This window comes from Prionailurus viverrinus, chromosome B1 (assembly GCF_022837055.1).
Source record: "Prionailurus viverrinus isolate Anna chromosome B1, UM_Priviv_1.0, whole genome shotgun sequence".
Lineage (NCBI taxonomy): Eukaryota > Metazoa > Chordata > Mammalia > Carnivora > Felidae > Prionailurus > Prionailurus viverrinus.
Window position 1 is genome coordinate 39,964,549 of NC_062564.1, and position 20,704 is coordinate 39,985,252.

At 34.1% G+C, this 20,704-nt stretch overlaps 1 protein-coding gene across 5 annotated transcripts in view; it reads right to left on the reverse strand.

The window, feature by feature from the left end:
• HOOK3 (hook microtubule tethering protein 3) overlaps window positions 1–20,704 on the reverse strand; it is a 115,413-nt gene that overhangs the window by 36,610 nt on the left and 58,099 nt on the right. For all 5 annotated transcript variants that reach the window (XM_047855081.1, XM_047855084.1, XM_047855080.1 and 2 more), the window contains exons 10-15: window positions 17,032–17,172; window positions 15,259–15,460; window positions 10,887–10,997; window positions 10,074–10,161; window positions 2,795–2,864; window positions 75–215 (exon numbers count right to left, since the gene is read on the reverse strand). In XM_047855081.1, coding sequence (XP_047711037.1) covers window positions 75–215; window positions 2,795–2,864; window positions 10,074–10,161; window positions 10,887–10,997; window positions 15,259–15,460; window positions 17,032–17,172 — 753 coding nt within the window. The remainder of the gene's footprint in view (window positions 1–74; window positions 216–2,794; window positions 2,865–10,073; window positions 10,162–10,886; window positions 10,998–15,258; window positions 15,461–17,031; window positions 17,173–20,704) is intronic.

Below are 20,704 nucleotides of genomic sequence, written 5' to 3' on the forward strand. Positions count from 1 at the left end.
TGTTTAAGGGAATCAAAATCAAGGAAAACAGAGAAAACCTGTGTCAAAATGCTGTCATCTACATACATCCTTACCTATTCTCTGTCTCCAGTTCATTCTTGCGTAGGTTTGCATCATCCAGAAGACTCTGCAATAAGGCAATTTTTTCATTGTCTGAACCCTCTTGGTTAATTTTTAACATCTTATTCTCATGCTGAAGACGAATAAGTTTCTCCCTGAATGAACAAAAGAAAAGCTGATTATGTAGTACACTGATGCAATACTGTTACCAAAATCCAGCTATTCACAGTTCCAGATTTAATGCATAGAACAGAAATGAAAAACAAAATACTGCAAAGAATTTAGCTCTTGTAATTGGCTAAGACATTACATTCAGGTCTTCAGTACTTTCTTTTCAGAATGGATAATCTGAAGATAACAGCATCTCCAAACATCATGACTGTAATGAACGATACTTCAAAATTCTATTTCCTTTTTGGTTTATATATTTAAGCTGTGAATGAATTTATGTATTTGTTTTTCAGTTCTCATCAAAAAACATAATCTCTAATGCTATGCTCTTGAACTACCAATCACTTGGTGTCAAGACATAATATTCAAGAAAGAAAGCCTTCAATATATGCAGCCCACCCATTCCTGTAAATATGTGAAATTGTATTCTTGTTAACAAGCCATGTTCTCAGAGCTGCATCTGCTATTCATACTTAAGTTTGCACAATCTTTTCATATCATTAAATATTATACCTTAATGATAAATATAATACTTTAAATGACATGTTAAACAACATACTGCAGATGAATTGCTATTTAATCAATGCACAATTATTTGGAATTTGTTATCAATTTTGAGCTTTGATGTGATCAAAGCGATCAGCTTTATTGGTTATTTCCTTAGGATTAATTTCTAGAAAAATATGACAATCCTGTCAAGTTGCTCAAAACAAAAGTACCACCACAAGAAAAAAAAAAGTTGTAATTATGTGTGGTGATGAATGTTAACTGAACTTACTGTGGTGATCATTTCACAATATAGACATTTCAAATCATTATGCTGTACACCTAAAACTAATACAATGTTATATTTCATCTCTTTTACCTTTTCATTTTCTTGATGGCTCTTCTGGAGACAGAGTATATTTGACTTTGTGATGAGTCATACTCAAAAAAGCCATTTTATTTGTTGAATCTTTATCATTGTTCCTTTTCTTCAGGTTAAAAATCCAACTGCATAATCTAAAAGCTTCCTTAAAAACTGTGGCTTTTCTTTTTTTTTTTGATATAGCCCTGTATTTAGATTCATTCTACAGATTTTATTGGTCCAATAATAAAGTACCACATCAGAAGGTAGAAAAGGAAAAGGCATATAAGATGCTTCCTGTGTTGGTGCTACATTATTCTCCTTTTTATCCTCCTTAAATAAATGCCAACAATAAATATTGCCTTCATTTATTCAACAAGTAACTGAATGCCTATTGTAACTTTCAAAGTTTATGAAACCCTTACACAATCATTTCATTTAATACCCTCCCAAAGATTTTATGAAGAATCAAGGCCAGTGTCAATTTTATTTTATTTTTTTTTACTTGTTTTATTTTTTATTTTTTAAAATTTACATCCAAATTAGTTAGCATATAGTGCAACAATGATTTCAGGAGTAGATTCCTTAGTGCCCTTTACCCATTTAGCCCATCCCCCCTCCCAAAACCCCTCCTGTAACCCTCCGTTTGTTCTCCATATTTATGAGTCTCTTCTGTTTTGTCCCCCTCCCTGTTTTTATCTTATTTTTGTTTCCCTTCCCTTATGTTTATCTGTTTTGTCTCTTAAAGTCCTCATATGAGTGAGGTCATATGATTTTTGTCTTTCTCTGACTAATTTCACTTAGCATAATACCCTCCAGTTCCATCCACGTAGTTGCAAACGGCAAGATTTCATTCTTTTTGATTGCCGAGTAATACTCCATTGTATATATGTACCACATCTTCTTTATCCATTCATCCATAGATGGACATTTGGGCTCTTTCCATACTTTGGCTATTGTTGACACTGCTGCTATAAACACGGGGGTGCATGTGTCCCTTCAAAACAGCACACCTGTATCCCGTGGATAAATGCCTAGTAATGCAATTGCTAGGTTGTAGGGTAGTTCTATTTTTAGTTTTTTGAGGAACCTCCATACTCTCTTCCAGAGTGGCTGCACCAGCTTGCATTCCCAAGGGCCAGTGTGTCAATTTTAAAAGGGGGCAAATAGTCCCCAAGAAGGTAAAAGCAATATACAGGGTTAATCATTCTCCTTCTGTCAGATACTTGGTGCCTCTCCCCTAATTTTTCATTCTTACATATCAAGGCAGGCATATATTGAAATAAATGGAATTTTAAAAATGCTATCCCTAAATAAAACTGTAAGTTAATACTGAAGAAGAATACTAGAGAGGGGAAGATACGTCTGTCTACTGTAATATATCTTTCCCAGACAGATAAATTTTAGTGACTAATTATTTTGCAGGCTGTTGGGTAGGCATAACCTTTATCTTTAGGCCAAGTGGTTTCACTGCTAAATGTCTGCTAAGAATACCCAAGCACAGATATATTAGTTTGCTGTGAATGTGCGAAATACTGTCCTACCCAAGTGGGAAAATGTCTCTTGGGCCAAATGAAGAAAGCTTCTAACAGGCTGAAAACATGGACATTTAATACTGAGTTCATGTTGAAATTATTAGTAATAATGAGTAAGAAACTCCTTTTTATACTGTAGAGGAGTAAGTTTCAATACGACTGAATGTCATATTCTCCTTACCTTATCTCAGGTGTAACAATCTCTGCTGCCAGACTATCTGAAGATTCTTGACTTCCCAAAGGCATTAACCCTACAAATACACAAACATGGATGCAAGCTTTAAGAGAGAGTATATTGATCTCCTTTAGTTTCTATATGAAACACTACTTTGAGCATTAATTTTAATATCTAAAATCTTTGTTTTAGTCAAGTAAAAGACTGTATCACAGTTGCCTTACGTTATTATCGTTTTAACAATTTAAAACAAATTTTATGTTTTATTTTTTATATTTGAGAGAGAGAGAGAGAGAGAGAGAGAGAGAGAGAGAGAGACAGAGCATGAGCAGGGGAGGGGCAGAGAGATGGAGACAGACTCTGCAGCAGGCTCCAGGCTCTGAGCTGTTAGCACAGAACCCGACGCAGGGCCCGAACTCACAAGCAGTGAGATCATGACCCGAGCTGAAGTCAGACACCCAACCGACTGAGCCACCCAGGTGCCCCTCATTTTAACAATTTTTAAGTGTACAATTGAGTGGCAATAACTATATTCACTATGCTGTGGAATCATCAACACTATTTCCAAAACTCCTTACCCAAAAACACAAATTTTGTAACCATTAAGCAATAACTCCTCATTCCCTTCTCCCTTAGCTCCTCATAACCTTTATTCTACTTTCTGTCTCAATGAATTTGCCTATTCTACATACCTCATGGAATCATACCAATATTTAACCTTTTGTGCCTATACTACTTCACTTAGCATAATGTTTTGAAAACTCACACATGTAGAATTTATCAGAACTTCATTCCTTTTCATAGCCAAACACACACACACACACACACACACACACACACACACACACACACACACACACACACACATTTTCTTTATCCATTCCTCTATTGAGGAACATTTAGGTTGTTTCCATCTTTTGGCTACTGTGGATAATGCTGCTTTCAACACTGTTAAACCAGTATATGCTTGAGTCCTTGCTTTGAATTTTGCATATTTACGTAGGAATGGAATTGCTGGATCATGTGGTAATTTTATGTTTAACCATTTGAAGAACCACCAAACTCTTCTGCCAGTGGCCTCCCATTTTACATTCCTAACAGCAATGCACAAGAGTTCCAATTTCTCCACATGCCCCCCAACACTTATTTTCCTTTCATTTTTTGGTAGTAGCCATCTAAATGGCTGTGAACTCTCATGGTTTTGATTTGCATTTCTCTAACGACTTTGATATTGAGCATCTTTTCATATGCTTTTTTGCCATCTTCTTTGGAGAAATATCTATTCAAGTCACCTATTTGTAAGCTTAGCTGTTTTTTATTGTTGAGTTGTATAAGTTCTTTATATATTCTGGATTTCAGTCACTTATCAAATATATATATATATGATTTACAAATATTTTCTCCCCATTTTATGGGTTGCTTTTTACTCTGTCAATAGTGTTCTTCGAGGGGCGCCTGGGTGGCTCAGTCGGTTAAGTGTCCGACTTCGGCTCAGGTCATGATCTCGCGGTCCGTGAGTTCGAGCCCCGCATCGGGCTCTGTGCTGACAGCTCAGAGCCTGGAGCCTGTTTCAGATTCTGTGTCTCCCTCTCTCTGACCCTCCCCCGTTCATGCTCTGTCTCTCTCTGTCTCAAAAATAAATAAATGTTAAAAAAAAATTAAAAAAAAATAGTGTTCTTCGATGCACAGAAGTTTTAATTTTGATGAAGTCCAATTTGTTTCATTTGTTGACTTAGCTTTTGGTATCAATTCCAAGAAATCATTGCCAAATCCAAAGTCATGACAATTTTCCTCTGTTTTATAGGTTTAGCCCTTACATTAGGTCTTTTACCCATTTTGAGTCCATTTTTTAAAACATGAGTTTGGATGTAGATATCCAGTTTTTCCAGCACAATATATTGAAAAGACTTTCCTTTCCCTCACTGAATGGTTTTGACACTGTTGTTGAAAATCGACTGACGACATAAGGAAGGGTTTATTTCTGGGCTTTCTGTTCTGTTCTGCTGGCCTTATATGACTGTCTTTATGCCTATACCACACTACTCCGATTGCTACCATTATATTAAGTTTTGAAATAATCAGGGTGAGTTCTCCGACTTTTTTCCTTTTTAAGACTATTTTGGCTATTCAGGATCCCTTGAGATTCTATATTAATTTTAGGATGGGTTTTTCATTTTTTTGTAAGAAGTTTTTGTAAGAAAACAGTAGTTTTCAGGGTGCAAGTCTTTGCTTCCTTGGTTAAATTTATTCCCATGTATTTTATTCTCTTTGATCCTGTAATATATAAAATTATTTTCTTAATTTCCTTTTTAGATTTTTCATTATTAGTGTTTGCATATATATTTTTGCTGCTAATGTAACTGAGCTGCATCCTACAACTTTGTTGAATTCATTTTACTAGTTCTAACGGGTGTTTTTTGTTTTTTGTGATCATGCCAACTCGAAAGATAGTTTTAGTTCTTTCCAATTTAGATTAAAAATTTTTTCTTTTGTCTAATGGTCTGGTTAGAACTTGCTGGGCTATGTTCAATAGAAGTGCAGAAGTGGTGGTAGTTGGTAGTCTTGGTTCTGATCTTAGAGGAAAAGCTTTCAGTCTTTCATCATTGAGTTGATGTGAGCTGTGGATTTTTCACATATGGACTCCATGTTGTGGAAGTTCCCTTTCTAGCACTCTTCCTAATTTACTTAAGTTTTTTATGTTTTTTTTTTCCTTTAATGATGGTGTTAGACTTTGTCAAATGCCTTTTCTGCATCAATTGAAATGATTATGTGATTTTTCTCCCTTCATTCTCTTAATGTGATATAGTACATTGATCTTTGTATGTCTACTCTTATGTGAATTTCATGTTTTTCAATTACAGTAGCTTTATAGTAAGTTTGAAATCAGAATGTGATTTCTCCAACTTTTTCCTTTCCAAGATTTTTTTTCTTGGTTATACTGGTTCCTTTGTATTTTCACATAAATTGAATAAGTGTGTCAATTTCTACAAAGGAAATCTGCTTAGAATTTGATTGGGATTGCACTGAATCTTTATTATTCAATAAAGTCAATATTAAGAGGACTGCAGTCTTAACTAGAGTGAATTTTCTGATACCTGAACATGGATTGTCTCTCCATTTATCTAGATCTTTAGCTTGGCAATGACTTAATAGTTTTCAGTGTACAGGTCTTCTGCTTGTATTTTTTTTTTTAAATTCAAATCCAAGTTAGTTAACATATAGTGTAATAATTATTTCAGAAACAGAATTTAGCGATTCATCACTTACATGTAACACCCAGTGCTCATCTCAGCAAGTGTCCTCCTTAATGCCCTTCACCCCTTTGGCCCTTCCCCCCACCCAAACCCTGGAGCAAATGCAGAGTTTGCTCTTTGCATTTAAAAGTCTCTTATGGTTTGCCTCTCTCTGTTTTTATATTATTTTTGCTTCCCTTCCCTTATGTTCATCTGTTTTGTATCTTAAATGCCACGAGTGAAATCATATATTTGTGTTTCTCTGATTGACTTATTTTGCTTAGCATAATATACTCTAGTTCTATCCACATTGTTGCAAATGTTATGCTTCTTTATTAAACTTACTCCTAAGCATTTTATTCTTTATGCTACTATTGTAATTTCATTTCCAGATAATTTACTCATAGTACACAAAAATATAATTGGTATTTATATACTGATCTTATTATATATTGAGGCCTTGCTGAACTCATTTACTAGTTCTGTGATTTTTTTTTTTTTACATCCTCCTTTCTAATCTGAATGTGTTTTATTTCTTTTTCTTGCCTGACTGCAAGAACCTCTGATACGACAATGAAAAGAAGCAGCAAGAGTGAACATCCTTTATGCACCCCCATGTTTACCGAAGCATTATTTACAACAGCCAAATTATGGAAGCAGTCCAAGTGTCAATTGATAGATAAATGGATAAAGAAAATGTGATATTCATTATATATATATATATGTATATACATATATGTATATAAAATATATACATATGTATATATATACATATATATATATATAAAATGCAGCCATAAAAAAGAATGAAACCATGCAATTTGTAACAACATAGAGGGAGATAGTATAATTCTAAGTGAAATAAGTCAGAGAAGGACAAATATCATATGATTTCACTCATATGTGAAATTTAAGAAACAAATGAACAAAAGAAAAAAAAAGAAGAAACAATACAAAAAACAAACTGCTAACTATGAAGAACAAACTGATGGTTGCCAGAAAGGAGGTGGGTGGGGGGATGGGTGAAATAGGTGAAGAGGATTAAGGAGTACACTTAGAATGAGCACTGAGTAATGTACAGTATTGTTGAATCACTATATTGTACACCTGAAACTAGTTTAACACTGTATGTTAACTATGCTGGAGTTTAATAAATAATAACACATAAAAAATAGTGATCATCCTTGCCTTGTTCCTGATCTTAAGGAAAACATTTAGTATTCACCATTAAGTATAAAGTTAGCTGTAGGTTTTTCATAGATGTCCCTTATTAGGTTGAGGAAATTTCTTTCTATTGAAACTTGCTGAGAGTGTTTCTCACAAATGGTGTCACCATTTTTTTTAACTTAATGACATAACATACATATCTCTCCAGGTCAGGCATATAAGATATAGTTCTTTTTTTAAATGGCTCTACAGTTTACAGTTGAATGAGACTTTTAGGTTGTTTCTAAATTTCACTATTATAAATGACAATTTAATTCATTAGGGTAAATTTTTTGAGCAAATTTGCTAGGTCAACGACATATACATAAATAAGGTTAAAACATATAGGCTTATAGGTAGCAAAGAAACAAAAGTGTAAGTTTACATGAGATAGCCTCTCTTGATATGGGGGCTGAGAGTTAAGGAATTAAGGTTTAGGCTGATTCTTAAAATTTGGGAAAAACTTATACAGTAGATTAGAGATACATGAAAGGATTACCAAGCAGCAATGAGTATCCAATTATGTTCAGAAATAATTTTTGGTGAAGACAAGCAAGATATAGAATTTTCTCAAAAGCAAAAATCTACTACTGACTACTTCAAACTAAAAAGCCTCTCCATAGCAAAGGAAACTGAACAAAATGAAAAGACAATGCACTAAATGTAAGAAAATATTTGCAAACATTACATCTGATAAGGGGTTAATATAAAAACATTTAAAGAGCTCATACAACTCAACTGCAAAAAAAACAATTAAGAAATGAGCAGAGGATCTGAATAGACATTTCTCTGAGGAAGACATCCAGATGGCCAACAGGTACATGAAAAGATGCTGAACATCACTCATCGGGAGGGAAATGCAAATCAAGACCACATGAGCTATCACCTCACACCAGTCAAAAGGACAAGAGATAACAAGCGTTGGTGAGAATGTGGAGAAAAGTGAACCCTTGTGCACTGCTGGTGGAATGTAAGTTGGTGCAGCCATTGTGGAAAACATAAATTAAAAATAAAACTACCATATGATCCAGCAATTCCTCTTCTGAGAATTTAATCACAGAAAATGAAAATACTAACTTGAAAAGATACCTGTGCCCTCATTATTTACAATAGTTAAGACATGGAAGCAGCTTAAGTTTCCATCAATTGATATATAAACGAATTGTGAGATTATATATACACACACACACACACACACACACACACACACACACACACATATGTATATATGAACTCCATAAGAAGGAAATCTTGCCATTTGTGATACGATGCATCTTGAGAGCAATATGCTAAGTGAATAACTCAGACACAGAAAGACCAATATTGTGTGATTTCATTTATATGTGGAATCTAAAAACAAAACAAAACAAAATAAAAAATACAAAAAACCAAGCCACAGATACAGAGAACAGATTGGTGATCGCCAGAGGTGACATATGAGGGGGTGGGCAAAATGGGTGAAGGGGTCAAAAGGTACAAACTTCCAGATATAAAATAAATAAGTCACACAGATATAATGTATAGCGTGGTGACTATAGTTAATAACATTATTTGCATACTGAAAGTTGTTGAGAATAAGTTAAAAATTCTCATCACAAGAAAACAAATTTTGTAACTGTGTATGTTGACGAATGTTAATTAGACCTCGTGTGGTGATCATTTCACAATAAATACCAATATCGAATCATTAGGTTGTACACTTGAAACTAATACAATGTTATGTCAATTATACCTTAATTTAAAAAAGGGAAAAAAAAGATAAAGATATATAACTGTCTTTAGCTGGCCCTGGTTAATTTGGAACAGAGAAAAAAAACTTTAGCCAATCTGAACTGGTGTTTGACAAGCTTTCACCATTAAGGAAAGATGGTGGTGAGCAGAACACAGTTATATGGCTGTGAGGTGGGCTGTGTAAGCTGGAAAATGAGGCCAGAAGAGAGCTGATCAACAGAAATAGAAACCACAGACGGGGGGGCGCCTGAGTGGCTCAGTCAGTTAAGCATCCGACTTCGGCTCAGGTCGTGATCTCGCGGTTCGTGAGTTCGAGCCCCGCATTGGGTTCTGGGCTGACAGCTCAGAGCCTGGAGCCCGCTTCAGATTCTGTGTCTCCCTCTGTCTGCTTGCACTCTGTCTCTCACATTGTCTCAGAAATAAATAAACATTAAAAAAAAATTTTTTTTAGGAACAACAGAGAGGGGGTTAAAGGTGAAATGCGGTAGGCAGAAGGAATGAGGAGGAGAAAAAGGAGGTTGTAGTCAGAGGAGAGGAAGAATTCCAGTTTTGGGTAACTGAAAAGCCAAGGGCAGGTTACTGGAACAGGGGTGAACAAACTGTGAAGCTGTACAAGTCACTGTTCAGGCTCCACATCTGCCAGCATGATGACAAAAGTGGAAGGGACTAACTTCGAGCTAAGTGCTGCTCCTTCCCTGTGAGAAGAGCAGAGTTCTACTTTGTACAGAAGTCCTGTAATGCATTGATATCCACCTCACATCTCAGGCGAAAAAAAAAACCACTGACTGACTTTTAAAAGAGGTAATAAGAAACTTTCCAGAATAAAATTTTCCAGGTTTATCAACACAGATGATTTAACAAATGTTTATGCTTTTGATCTAATAAAATTCAAATATTTACATATAATTAAAATACAAAATAAGCCAAGTAAATCTGGTCTTATTAACTATAGCCTATTTGCCACAAAATCTGGGTAACAGTTTATATCAACTTCATGCCTCTTCACCAGTTTTTCATTTTCATCCACTGGTGCAGGCATCTTAAAATGAATCAAAAATTTCTACTCATACTGTAAAAAATAAATGATCTTGCTTGAGCTACTGAAATGTTTTTACCTTGAGTTGTGAGCTGTCCTTCTTGCGCCTGTACACAACGAAGCTCTTCAATGGTTTCCTTCAGAGAATCCCTTTCTGTTCTTAACCTCTGGAGGGACATCAAAAATAAGGAAAGTTAGCTTTACATTTTATGAATTTATGTATCAGTGGTCTTTGCCTTACCTAAGAGAGTGATGAACAGTAGGGAACGTGGACATGTTTCATGTTTTGATCTTCCATAGAAAGATCATAAAAGGACAAAATTACAACAAATTTAATATTTAACAATATTAAATATCTACTATTTGCAAGGCAATATGTTATACACAGTTAAACATAAGAAACAAAACTATTTACTCCAGTACATTATATAAAGTACATTATATAACATTCTTTTCATGAGACATAAAAAGATCAAAGAGCTAAGACTAAATACTCATCAACCATGACAAAGTAAAAATATTTTTAAAAGATTCAAGATATGATGAACAGCAACAAAAAGAATTGTGTCCTCTCAATTATACAGAAAACAGAAAAGCTATTCAAATTTATAGAAAGTCATGAGCAGAACAATGTATGAGAAACAAAAGTGGTAGAAAACATAAAAGTATACAAAAGAAATTAGAGTGGAAGTAAAAACATTCTTTTAATCTTTTATTTTACATTTATTTCTGAAACACAAATGTAAATCTTCTATAATTTAAAAACAAATAGGATCTCTAATTTTTAAATTTATAAACAGAAGGAATTATTATAGTCCAAATATGAATTAAATGTCATTGTCTTAATTTTAGCAATGTTCAAAACCAAAGTGCCTAATACACATATACTCACATCTTTTTCTTTTTGAAGACTGTCAACTTTTTCTTTTAGCCGCTTATATTCAAAATCTAATTTATCTGCTTTCTTCGATTCTTCAGATAATCTATTTTGTAGTTCTACTACCTGATACAGAAAGGTACCATTAATTTTTAAAATTTGAAACATTGGAAATTATCACTATTTTCTTCCACAGAGCTATGAAAACTACCCCCTCCAGCAACAAATATCAAAAAGAAAAAAAAAAAAGTGTACAATATAGCAGCCTAACCCAACAGAGAGAACAAGTAACAAAAATCTGCTCAGACATTATGGGTTCTAAAATCTGATTATCCAAAGTAGCAATGTACAAAATTACAAAGAATGTACAGTATAGACTTTCATTTCCTGTACTACACATAACAGAGGGGTCTGAAACTCAGCACAAAGCAAAAGAAATGCTAGGGAACAAAAAACCTGATTGCACAGCTGTGCTTACAAGAAAGTAAGAGAAAGCTTCAGGGCCTGAAATGAGTAGGAAGTCTGTATGGAAGCTACGGGTTCCACGAAGCACCAACTGCTAATACCAGGAAACTAGAGCTTTGAATGTAAAGGAAGACCAGTTGTTTAACCATCTTGGGCTCTAAAAGGTACTGAGTCAGTAAACAGGTAGGTTAAGAAAAAATCCATTAGCTGGAAAAAATCAGTAAGGAAGCTTACCTGTCATAAAGTGAGTGCTCTGGGTTTAAACAAGTATAACTTGAAAGTTTGTAACTATGGCCTACTAACATGTAGATTTGTGTTTCCATTTTTACCACAGGCTTTATCCAGCAAATCCTAACCCAGGCAATTAATTTAAAGTTGTCCTGGTTGGTAGTGCTGTGACAAATCTGGCATATACAAAACATTGTTTGGAAGAATACAACATCAACCAAAACCTCCTAGTATTCCTGAAGATAAAGAGGAGCCAAATGAAAGAGCAAAGGCCATAAAGAAGCCACCATGAACACCATTAACAACAAACTAGTAGAATAAGACATGAAAGGATTTCAGATTGGAATTATTAGTTATAAAATAGTAGGTTTAATACTTAAAGAAAATAAAGATGGAAATCTAAATTAAGAAAGGAAGATGATCAGGCAGGTTTGAAAGAACACTCAAAGAGAACTTCTGGAAAGAAAAATATTATCATTGAAAAAACAAAGTGTATTAAGCTCCAGATCAGAAATAGGTGGAGAGAATTAGTGTATTACAGAATTTCACTGCAATATTTCTAGTTGTAGATTCCTTATTTATTTAGTTTGTAATTCACTGTAAATACTACCTCTGATGTCCTTCATTAGTTCTAAAACAATGTTCACGCATCCTTTTCCTCAAATAACATCTTTTTATATTTCTTGCTGTTCTCTTTTCTGGAACTCTAATTGGATCATCTGATTTTAATTTAACATCTTTTAATGTCACATATAGTTTCTTTGGGCTACATTTATTTTGGGTAGTTTCTCAGTCCACATTCAAGTTAACTAATTCTTTCAACTTTAGTGTATGTTGAAAATTGAGTAATAAAATGTTGGGAAGAAATATACCCAGGGGGTGCCTGGGTGGCTCAGACGGTTGAGTGTCTGACTTCAGTTCAGGTCATGATCTCACAGTTTTTGAGTTCAAGCCCCACATTGGGCTCTGTGCTGGCAGCTCAGAGCCCGGAGCATGCTTCAGATTCTGTGTCCCCCTCTCTCTCTGCCCCTCCCTTGCTCACGCTCTCTGTCTCTCAAAAAATAAACATTAAAAAATAAATTTAAAAAATAAAGAGAAATATACCCAGCAAAAAACTTGCCAGTATTCATGGTGCACAGAGCTGTTCTACTAAATCTTCTCCAACTCATTTTAAGCTAGTATAGTTTTGATGCCAAAATCAGATAAGGAAAGTATGAGATAGAAATCTTCAAGTGAATCATAGAGGCAAAATATTCTAAATAAAATGAACAAAGCAAATCTAATGATGTGAAACCAATAAATCTGCAGTGACTAAATGAGTTTTGATTCAGGAATGCAAGGATAGCTTAAGCAGAGACAATCCATTAATATAATTCATCAACATTAATAGAAAGGAAGAGCAGAATAGGAGTATCTCAATAGTGCAGGAAAAGGAGCTGATTAAGTTTAATATCCATTTAAAATAGACACCCTGAACAATATATGCTAATACACTGGCAAAACATTTAAAGCATTCTGTATAAAATCAACAAGAAATGGTTGCCTAATATGATTACTTCTATTCTGAGTTGTATTACAGGTCAAACATGCTGACTGAGAAGGAAAAAAATGGTATGGAACAGAAAAAGAGAAACAAAACTATTTTATTTGTATTTTATATGACTTCTGACAAGAGATACTGCAGAGATTACTAGAAGTAATATGAGAATCTGGCATGGTTGTAAAATGACATAAACATCGATTTCAATTGCATAAATAAACAACAAACTGAAAATGGTATCCTTTCTTTTGCTAACTGCAGTTACAAAATCTGAACAAGGTACCTAAGAGTAAATGTAATTTGTGCATGACATTTAGAAGAAAATTACAAAACTGAAAGACACTGAAGATCTAAATAAATGGAAAGATATATTGATCAAATAGGAACATTCATTGTCATAAAGATGTCAATTCTCCCCAAATTAACCAACAAGAGTCAATGCAATTATAATTCCCAAAAGTTTTGGGTATTTAGGTAAGGAAAAGTTCTAAGAGACAGTTTTGAAAAAGAACAAGGTGTATTATCAAATATTAAATTACTAAAAATTTATAAATACTAAGACAGTGGGGTATTGTGTCAGAATAGACATATAAACCAATGAAACAGAAGAGAGTACCCAGAAACAAACTCACATTTAAGATGGAAACTTTAGGTATGTGATAAGATGGACTTGCAGGTCATTGTGGAAGAAACGGACTACTAAATAAATGCCACTACGTTGACTGGTTGCCTACACAGACAATGAAGTATTCAAATGGATCCTTAATCTAGCAGCCTACACAAAAATTAATTATGTGTGATTTAAAGAACTAATTGTGCACAAAACTAACTTTAAATCTTTGTTAAGAAAACAGAGGTTAGTCTTACATCTTTATGTAGGAAATTATTTAAGACAAAAGACAAAATATTTAAGACAATATCATAAAAAGATATTTAAAGTTAATCTCAAAAAAGGTAAAGAGAAAGGTCACAGAATGGTAGGAAATAAAAATAGCAAGTGTAATTGACAAAAGATTAATAGCAAGATCATATAAAGAACTTTCAGAAATCAGCAAGAAATAACACAATTTTAAAAATGAATAGAAGATTAAAAATGAGCAATTCACAAAAGAAATGTAATCAGTAAATATATTTGTAATTAGGGTAATGCAAAGTATAATCATGAAGCGACACGATTTCATATTCAACCAACTGGCAAAATTTCAAGTGTGACAATACTATGTGTTGGTGATGATGTGGAACAACAGGGATTCATACAAACTTCTGGTTAGTAATACAATCATTTTGAAGAGCAATTTAGCAGTATCTCATTAAATGAAGATACTCTAGGAAGAAATTCCTTATAGCTGTAAAACTTTCACACATGTATAGAAGAGGACATGTTCAATACTATTCATTGTGATATTTCTTGTAATTAAAAGAAATGTTGAAACATCCTATGTTGTCCTTCAATAGGAAAATGGATAAACTGTGGTTTCATGACTCAACAGGATACTGTATAGCAGTACATATGAAACGAATAGCAGTACATATGAAACGAATAAAGCTATACCTGTCAACATAAACAAATTTCACAAATATACTGAGCAAAGTAAATCACAGAAGAGTCTTTTTACTATATCATTTATATAGTTCTGAAACGTCAAAAATGTTACACTATATATATATATATACACATACATATATATATATATATACATATATATATACATACATACATATACACATACGTGAGTAAATATATATGCACCAAAAGAATAAAGAGATGCACGGGAAAGAAAACTACAAAACAGCATAGTGGTTACTATAATGAAGAGGGGAAGAGTATGTTTTATTTTTTTAAGCATAGATACTTATATTATTCTTTTACTTTTGTGTATTTCTTAAGTTTACATAATAACTTAAAAATAAAAAACAATAAAAAGATTTGCTATACAGACTAGTTGGTAACCTCTGGATAAGAACTAAGTTTTAATGTTAGCTATACTGGAATTAAAATTAAGAACTTAGTAAGAAAAAAAGAACGAAGTTTCCATAGGTAAAAAACAGAATACTGTGAAAACAAAAGTCAGTGGATTTTTGGTAAGCCACAGTATTATAATGGAAAGCTTGCTTGAAAACATCATTAAGAAACTTTGTTACTATTCTTTTTACCTGTCTCTTATATGTCTCAAGTTGACTTCGAGCTGCATTGGCTTTTCTTAACTCTTCCTCTAGACTGACAGTGTTCTGCATATACATAGTATTCTTTTCTTCTAAGAGTTTAACCTGACGCCTCAAATCACCAAGATCTTCTAGCTTCTTTTTATATGATTCCACTTGGCCTTCTAGTTTAGACACTTTATCAGAAGAATGTCTAGAATGAGATGGGAAATCAGAAATCAGAAACACATCCAGAGTTGTAAAGCTGTTTTAATAGTGCTAAACCAAGAGGGACTGCCAGAAAAGAACATATTCAAATGAAGTTATAAGACCAAAGGTGACTCTAGATTAATGTTTTGTTCAGGCTAAAAAATATGACCAAAATTACAGCAAAACTTGTAATGGAGAATGTCATATAATTTCAGGAAAGCAAGTGGTGGTGGTGGGGTGTGTGTAGGGGGGTAGCCAGCACAGTGACATGTAGCAAAGAAGCAAAATAAATTGTGCCGTGTCCAAATGATTTGGCAATTAGAATGACATTAGTGACCAAAGGAACAGCCATTTCCGTGCAGCAGTGGGGGTAGGAGAGGGCACATTTTAAGGAGTTAAGGAGAGAATGTAAATTTTACCTTGTGTAATCTAAATTTGTTCTGGAGGGAAGGAGAGAGGAGTAAGTCTTTTTTCTAAGATGAGAGACCTAAACATATAAATATATGCTAAAGTGGGAGATCCAAATGCAAAGAGAAATGATAACAGATGGAACACAGTCCTTGTGTAAGCAAGAAGTATTGAGACCCAGAGCACTGAAGAAGAAATCAGCACTGGACATGAGAAAGAATGACAAGTCTACATTCTAAAAGCAAAAATGAAAAGATAGGTGGGAATGCAGGGCAGTTAGAGGTGCAGGAAGTACAGGGCATGGAGAGTCCCCACAGCTCATGGTTTTTCCTTGATGCAGTAGGAGACAATGTCATCTACTGAGACTAAAGCATTGAGAGGTGGGGGGGTGGGGTGGGGGGTGGGTGTCCAGGTGAAAAGAGTTATGGAAATAGGTGCTAGCTATGAGAGAAATGGGAGACAGAGCTATCTATCATGAGCAGCAGAATGGTGGACCACAGGTAAGAGCCCAAGGAAGAGTAAAGATCATGGCTTTGTAGTAGGACAAAACTGTATCACTATGTGATTTTCTCTATTCATTCTCAGTATTCAAAGAGCAAAAGTGTAAATGGCTGGAATGATCCGACAAAAGAGATTATACAAGTGGAATGGTGGCAAATTGAGGTGGCAGAGAGTGAAGGCACTTAGTTCTCTCACTAAGTGAGTCGAGGTGCAGGTAAACTGGTCCAGCAAGGAAATGATGCCTCGTGGGGTGTGACAGTATCCGAGAAAGAGGAAGACTGAGTGAGCAGAGGACTTGAAATTAAAGAAAAGGAGTCATAATAAGAAAAGCTCCAGAGCTACACAAGTATTTAGTGATGGTTGGAGACTAGTTTCTATTTAACAAACATTTACACAGCACTTACTTACTTGACAGATGCTGTTCCAACGATTTAGAAATAAAAACTTACTTAGTTCTGCATCTAAATCTGAGGTGGGAGGTGTATTATCTCCATTTATAGATGAGAAAATGGTTACATGAGAGGTTAAATAAATGATAGCATTGGAATCTGAACCCAGTTAAATACCCTGCTATGCTCAGAGATCCTAGAGTTTATAACATGAGTGGCAGAGCTGTTCTGGGTGATGACAGGCCTGAGAGGTCACAAACATGGGAAAACTGTTTACCTAAGAACATCTATTTCATCTTTTAAAGACTGAGCATCATCTGCCAAAGTGGTTAGTTCATCATTCTGTTGCCGGAGTTCAGAGATTTCCTTTTCTAATTCTTCACAGCGTATACGATAATCATCTTTGGCTGCTTCTAGTCTGTAATCAAAACAAAATAGACCAAGAAAGTACTATTTATTGTCTAATAATTCTCCTTAGAACAGCAAAAGGAAATAAAAAACATGAGAATACACTCTTGAACCTGTCTCCTACTTCTGTGACCATAAGCTGTATCTTCAAGTTTTAACTATCCTGAAAATGGATTCCACTGGTCCAAGGCTTATGGAAACATAACAACTGATTATCACTCCTCTGTTCAGAAAGTTAGACATCACGTAATATTTTTCCAAATACAGAACATAAAATTTATTTAAAGTTTTATTTGTGACCATGAAATTAACAGATGTTCCTTGTTGAAAATTTATAATACAGAAAAGCAAGAAAAAAATATGTATTAATCTAAGTAGATAATACTGTTAATTAACATTTTTGAGTATATCCTCTAGTCTGGTTGCTATTCATAGGTCTTTTCCCCTCTCAATATGGATAATACCGTTCATACCTCTTATTTTATTTTGCTTTAACATAAATCTTTCCTTTTGATTTACAGGATTGTCTCTAATGTCACAAATATTTATTGTTGATTATTTATTTTTTTTATTTGAGAGAGAGAGAGAGAATGAGAGTGAGTGAGCATACGAGTGGCAGAGAGGGGCAGAAGAGGGCAGTCTGACGTGGGGTTTGATCCCCTGAACACTGAGAATCAGGACCTGAGCTGAAATCCAAGAGTGGGATGCTCAACTGACTGAGCCACCAGGTGCCCCCAACTTTTAAAAATTTTTTTTTGAGAGAAAGAGGGAGCCTGAGTGGGGAAGGAGTGGAGACAGGGAGAGAGAGAGAATCTTAAGCAGGCTCCATGCCCAGTGAGGAGCCTGACCAACCACGAGATCATGACCGGCACAGAAATCAGGAGTCGGATGCTTAACCAACTGAGCCACCTAGGCACCCCCTCAGGTGTTCTTTATTTACTTTCAATTTTATTTATAGAAGTATTTCAATTTAACAGAAATTCTTAATTTCTATGTAATTCTATTGATGCATTTTCTACCTTATAGTTTTCACTTTTGGTGTATGATTATAAAGCTTTTTTCTTTTATATAAAACATAAAAATATTGCAAATATTTTAAAACATATTTAAATATAAATAAATTTAATAAATAAATTTTAATAATTTAATGAATAAATTTTACTATAAATAAATACAAATTTAAATAAATTTAAATATACACATATATAATAAAATATTATAAAAATATTTTATATTTCTTGTTAGTATTTAACAGGGTTTCTTTTTTTTTTTGAAAATTTTTTTTAATGTTTATTCATTTTTGAGAGACAGAGAGAGACAGAGCATGAGCGGGGGAGGGGCAGAGAGAGAGACACACACAGAATCCGAAGCAGGCTCCAGGCTCTGAGCTGTCAGCACAAAGCCCGAAGTGGGGCTTGAACTCACAGACCGCGAGATCATGACCTGACCTGAAGTCAGACGCTCAACCGACTGAGCCACCCAGGCGCCCCCAGGGTTTCATTTTTAACACTAAAATTCTCAATTTCCCCTGGAATTAACTTTAGTATATGATGTAATGTAGGAATCAAACTTTTCCTGCCAAAATATTTACCTACTATCCCAAAATCATTTAACAAATAATTTAATCTTTACCTATTGATTAAAAAATGCCACCTTTGTCATATTAGAAATTTATGTATACACTTGGGTCAGTTTTCTGGATCTGCATTTGTTACTGGTTTGTCTACTTTGCTGCACCAATACCAAAATTAGTACAGGTGTGTAACATTTCAACAATGGACATGGCAAGCACTCCCTCATTATACTTTGAGTGTAAACGTTCTGGGAATCTCCTGCTCATCAATACTTCTAGCTGAACGCAAAATGTGAATTGGAATCAAGTTCAAATTATATAATAATTTAAGAGAAAATGGCATTCTTACAATGCGCCATTAAAAACATGTAAAAAAAACAAAGTAAACAAACAGATGTTATCGTTCTCCATACACTGAAATACTTTTTATGTACGACTAAGAAGTTTTTGTTGTACAAGTCCCTCATATTCCTTTTAAATTTTATTATTCCTTGGGTACTTATAAACTTACAAAAGCAAGTTTTTCCTGATGATCCTACCTAGTTATTAATAGAACATCTTATGACCTATACAAATGTCTTATAGTTACTCTCTTCCCATTAAGTGTTTACTGGTTCTGAGAACTTTTGGTTGATTCACTTCACATTTTCTAGGTGGACCAACCTATTATCCATAAATAATGATCATTTACTTTTTGTCATTCCAAAATTTTATCTTATTTTTATTTCATTTTCTAGAAATAACTAAATTGTATCTGTGTGCCAGGCAATATTCTCAGTACTTTTCACATGTTAACTCATTTAATACAAAAATTCTAGAAAGTAGGTAATTATTAAACCATCTTACAGTGAATGAAATGGAGGCATGCCCAAAGTTACACAGCTATAAGTGGCAAAGCCAGGATTTTTGGGATGTCTAGAAAAAAACTCAAATACTAGATTAATACAAATTATCATCTTGTTCTTTACTGAGAATTTCACACACCAACCTTATTTTGTACTATTCCTTCTCCTTTAACTTATGGATTGAAAGAGCTAAAATAAGAAATTTAACATTGTTAAATTGTTATTGTAATAGACTTAATAACAGGTTAACGATCCTGGGATAAAGTTTATTATAATAAAGTACCAATTGAAGTTGCTGTTGTGTATTTAGGATTATTTAAAAAATACTCATATATCAGATGTTAGTATTTTTTAAAATTATTTTTGTTGGGTTTGATGTAAGGGAAGGAAAAGTGGAAGTAAATTCTTATGCTCCAAATGTTATCATTGTCTAGAAAATTGGATTTAACCGCCCCCCCCAACTATTTACTTTTAAATATTTGAAATCTACAATTTGAAAGACTAGTTCATGAATACCTGCACACCCTTTGCTAGATTCATCTACTTGTTGTTAACATTTTGCCTCATATGCTTTCTCTCACTTTATGGGTAAACACATACATAAAATACACACGTACATTTTTTTTTGAGAACTATCATAAAGGAAGCTGCAGAGGTCATGACCCTTCACCCCTAAATACTACAGCAGTAAGGATAGTCTTATTCATCATCGCAATACCATCATTATATCTAAGACAATTAATATTAATTTATCTAATATGTAGTCCATATTTATCCAACTGTAGTAAAAATGTTCCCTCTTTCCACTTTGATCCAGGATCCAAAGAAAAATTTTCACATTATCTTTAGTTGTATTATCCCTTTTGTATTTCCTTCCTTTTGTTTTTTATAACATTGACTTTTTTGATGGGCAGCTGGGTGGCTCAGTCAGTTAAAGTGTCGGACTTCAGCTCAGATCATAATCTCGCAGTTTGTGGGTTTGAGCCCCAGGTCGGGCTCTGTGCTGACAGCTCAGAGCCTGGAACCTGTTTCAGATTCTGTGTCTCCCTCTCTCTCTCTCTGCCCCTCCCGCACTTGCAATCTGTCTCTTAAAAATAAACAAACATTTAAAAAATATAAAAAAA